The 2,712-nt window shown below is 57.5% G+C and overlaps 1 protein-coding gene across 1 annotated transcript; it reads right to left on the bottom strand.

Annotated features, from left to right (window-relative positions):
* Nucleotides 1–8: 8 nt before the first annotated feature.
* Nucleotides 9–1,684, bottom strand: LOC107307740 (zinc finger protein 574-like; the record flags this gene model as incomplete). Its single annotated transcript, XM_032441938.1, has 1 exon — nt 9–1,684. A coding segment is annotated over exon 1 (1,659 nt), but the record flags the coding sequence as incomplete, so codon positions are not given.
* Between the last annotated feature and the right edge of the window lie 1,028 nt (nt 1,685–2,712).

Here is a 2,712-nt window from a genome sequence, read left to right as displayed (position 1 = left end):
CCCCCATAATTACCCCCATTACCCCCACTATTGCCCCCACTGCCCCCATAGTTGCCCCCGTGGCTCCTGCGGTGATAGAGGAACTTGGTCATGTTGACGAATCCCTTCCCGCAGCCGCATCGATGCAGCGCGTCGGCGCCGTGCGTCCTCCTATGGGCCACCAGAACCGGTTCGGTATCGAAGGCCAAGCCACAATCCAGGCACAGGAAGCGGGACTCGGCGCTGTGCCCCCCCAGGTGCTGCTCCAGGCCCAATTGGGTCGGCAGAACCTTGCTGCACAGCGGGCAATGGAACGCGCCCAGACGGTGGCACTGCAGGTGGCGCTGCAGGCGGCGAAGGGACGGGAACTGCTGCTGGCATTCGGAACAGCGCTGATCCAATTGGGCTCGGTTCTGATCCAATTGGACTCGGTTCTGATCCAATGGGACACGGTTCTGATCCATTGGGACACGGTTCTGGTCTATTGGGATCCGGTTCTGATCCATTGGGACCCGGTTCTGGTCCAATGGGACCCGGTTCTGGTCCATTGGGATCCGGTTCTGAGCCATCCCATCCAATGGGACCCGGTTCTGATCCATTGAGACCCGGTTCTGATCTGACAGGACCCGGTTCTGGTCCATTGGGATCCGGTTCTGAGCCATCCCGTCCAATGAGACCCGGTTCTGATCCATCGAGACGCGGTTCTGATCCAACAGGACCCGGTTCTGAGCCATCCCATCCAATAGGACCCGGTTCTGATCCATCGAGACCCGGTTCTGATCCACTGGGCCCCGGTTCTGATCCAACAGGACTCGGTTCTGATCCATTGACACCCGGTTCTGATCCAACAGGACCCGGTTCTGATCCATTGAGACCCGGTTCTGATCCATTGAGACCCGGTTCTGATCCATCGAGACCCGGTTCTGATCCACCCCATGCATTGCGACCTGGTGCCGGTTCTGCTCCCCCCCATCCACATTAACATCCTCCACCTTGACCTCGTAGCTGTGGTCGGGGTGGGCCGGCAGGTTCTGCTGGTTCTGCTGGTCCAAATGACACTGGTTCTGATGGTCCAATACGTCCTTGGGGCTGTGGAAGAGCTGCAGGCACTGGGCGCACTCATAGAGCAGCAATTGAACTGCATTGTGCAGCTCCTCCTCTGGTTTACGGTATGAATGTTCTACATCCACAATGGTTCCGGTACCGGTACCAACAGAACCGGTACCAATAGAACCAATAGAACCGGCCCCGGTGCTGGTTCCAGGCCCAACCCCATCCCTATGGCTCTGTCTATGGACCAACCACGTCTCCTGGTTCCCAAACAAGGCCCCGCACTCCACACATTCATAATGGATTAAATTGGGGGCTCCTGGGGGGGCTTTGGTTCCGGACCCCAGCCCCATTTGGGTCTTGGTTCCGGGTTCTAAATGAAGCTCTTGATGTTCCAATAGTTGCCCTGGGCTGAGCAGGAGCTGCCCACACTCCAGGCATTGATAATGGCTGCCGTCGGGGACCCCCCCCAATAGCTCTAAATGGGGCTGGGGGGGCGGGTTGGAGACCCCCGAATTGGGGAGGTGGGTCTGGTGGTGCAGCAGGGCGGATTCGAGGGAGGGGGACACGTGGGAGCACTCGGAGCACACGTAGCGAGGCTCCAAGAGCAGCACGGCGTCGGGGGGGGGGGATGACATGGTAAGGGGGATTATGGGGGGCTAATGGGGGGATTAGGGGGGAATGGGGGATGATTAGGGGGGGCGATAGGGGGGAAATAGGGGAAATGGGTATTTGGGAGGAAAGGGGGGATGGGGAGGAAAAGGGGATTGGGGGGGCGCGCAAGGGGAAATGGGGTATTGAGGAGAAAAAGGGATTGGGGGGGGAAAAGGGGGAAAAATGGGCTCTCATGAAGGGGGATTAAGGCGAAAAAGGGGGGGTTTGGGGGGGGGAAATGGGGTCATTTGGGAGAAAAAGGAGGGGGAATATTCGGGGAATTTTTTGGGGGGTGTCTTGGAGGTTTTATAGGGGGATTGGGGAGGAAACAAGGGGGATTGGATGGAAAAAGGGAGGAAAGGGGGGCGGAAATGGGGGTATTAGGGGAAGGAAAGGGGATTTGGGGAACATGGGGGGAAACAATGGGGGTAATTGGGGGGATGGGGATAGAAACGGGGGATTTGGGGTGGGGAAAAAAGGGGGAAAAGGTTTTGGGGAAAAATAGGGGTGTATGGAGGGGTAAAGGGGGGATTGGGGAGGGAAAAGGGGGGATTGGGGGGAAAAAGGGGGGAAAGGGGGGGTATAGGGGGCGGAAAGGGGTTTGGGGGGGGGGGGAAAGGGGAAAAGCGGGGTATTATGGGGGAATTAGGGAGTGAAATGGGGGTTTGGGGTGGAAAGCGGGAGAAAATGGGGTATTTAAGGGGAGGAAAAGGGGGCGGAAAAAGGGGGTTTTGGGAGGAAAAAAGGAAGAAAAGGGGGGGGAAATGGGAGATGGGGGTGAAAAAAGGGGGGGTTTTTGGGGGGGAAGGGGGGAAAATTGGGGTTATTTGGGAAGGAAAAGGGGGGATTGGGGAAGCGAAAAAAGGGGTATTGGGGATGGAAAGGGGGGAAATGGGGGGTATTTGGGGAGGAAAAGAAGGGTGGATTGGGAGGAAAAGGGGGATTGGGGAGGGAAAAGGGGGGGTTATGGGTGGAAAAAGGGGGAAAATAGGGGAAAATGGGGGTATTTTGGCGAGAAAAGGCGGGAAT

This window comes from Coturnix japonica, unplaced genomic scaffold (genome assembly GCF_001577835.2).
Source record: "Coturnix japonica isolate 7356 unplaced genomic scaffold, Coturnix japonica 2.1 chrUnrandom834, whole genome shotgun sequence".
Taxonomy (NCBI): Eukaryota; Metazoa; Chordata; class Aves; order Galliformes; family Phasianidae; genus Coturnix; species Coturnix japonica.
The sequence above is the reverse complement of the archived record's forward strand: the minus strand, read 5'-3'. Positions and strand labels throughout refer to the sequence as shown.